The sequence below is a fragment of the Emiliania huxleyi genome (genome assembly GCF_000372725.1).
Source record: "Emiliania huxleyi CCMP1516 unplaced genomic scaffold EMIHUscaffold_10709, whole genome shotgun sequence".
Lineage (NCBI taxonomy): Eukaryota > Haptophyta > Isochrysidales > Noelaerhabdaceae > Emiliania > Emiliania huxleyi.
The window spans coordinates 1-1,079 of record NW_005201977.1 but is presented as its reverse complement, the minus strand read 5'-3'; the positions used below and the strand labels follow the sequence as shown (position 1 = coordinate 1,079).

Sequence of the window (1,079 nt, the reverse complement as noted above, 5' to 3'; positions counted from 1 at the left end):
TCCCTCAGGCGATGGACCCCGACGAGGCGTCGCGCCACATGAAGCGCTGCGTCGACTCGGGTCTGTGGAACCCGACGGGCGGCGAGGGCTCGCCGGACGACGACGAGGCGGAGGCCGAGGGGCGCGCAAAGCCCTCTGAGGTGGACTCGTCGCCCAGCGCCGAAGTGGATGACTGAGCAGCCGCCTATGCCGGCGAAGGATGAGTACGCATGCACGCGCGGCGACTCGATGACGTGACGCGATTCGCTCCCTCTCGGCGAGCGCGAGTGACGTCACCGCTGCTACATCACACAGTGGGTAAAGAGCGCGCGGATTCGCGGAGACTCCGCTGGCCTCCAGAGACTCGGCTCGAGTGCCCCTCTACCTTGTGATACGATAGCGTAGGCGCACGTGGGGGAGTGCGGAGTTTACGTGTGGCGTGCCGGATGCGCGGATAATGTATGTAGAATGGAGAGGGCAACGAATTTCGACGTTTTCCTTTGCGTCACCGTCCAAGAGACCAAGTGTGGGGTCGGCATGTTGTGCGAGTATATGGGACACGATGTCTCAAATATGAGGGGTTTTGACTCCTACCGGCTCCTGACGCTATCCCTGGCAGCTCTAATGACCAGGATCAGTAGTGCTATGATAGAGGGTGCCCATACTAGCGAAGGAGCTGCCACACTCGCCCGGACCGTCCCCTTCTGGGGCCGGTTCCGCAGCCCGCGAGAGCCGACAGCGGGGCCGTGCCGCGGGTGCCTACTGCCGAGTGCCAAAAACACTGCGCCGTCCCGCCATCACCTACAGGCTGTCTTGTGTGATGGTTGGGATGTCCAAACGCCACCATCTTGGCTCTTGCGACCTCAAACCCGCGAGCTGTATGGGTGGTCCTGACGTCGACAGACGCCCGATGACCACGGTGAAGCTGAGCCGGAACGAGTCGACAAGTCTCGTCTGAGCCCGTGGCGGTCGCCGGCTGAGTCGCTGTGCACGGGCCGGCACCTCAGGCGTCACCTCCGCAGCCTCAGGTCTCACACTCCATCACCTCCGACGGGACGCCTACGATGGCACGCTCGGCGGCGACTTTGTGGCAGCCCCAC

The 1,079-nt window shown here is 63.6% G+C and overlaps 1 protein-coding gene across 1 annotated transcript; it reads left to right on the top strand.

The window, feature by feature from the left end:
* Positions 1–11: 11 nt before the first annotated feature.
* On the top strand, positions 12–237 carry EMIHUDRAFT_260263 (hypothetical protein; the record flags this gene model as incomplete). Its single annotated transcript, XM_005792458.1, has 2 exons — positions 12–140; positions 199–237. 2 exons carry the CDS (start codon positions 12–14, stop codon positions 235–237), a joined length of 168 nt encoding a protein of 55 aa, XP_005792515.1.
* Between the last annotated feature and the right edge of the window lie 842 nt (positions 238–1,079).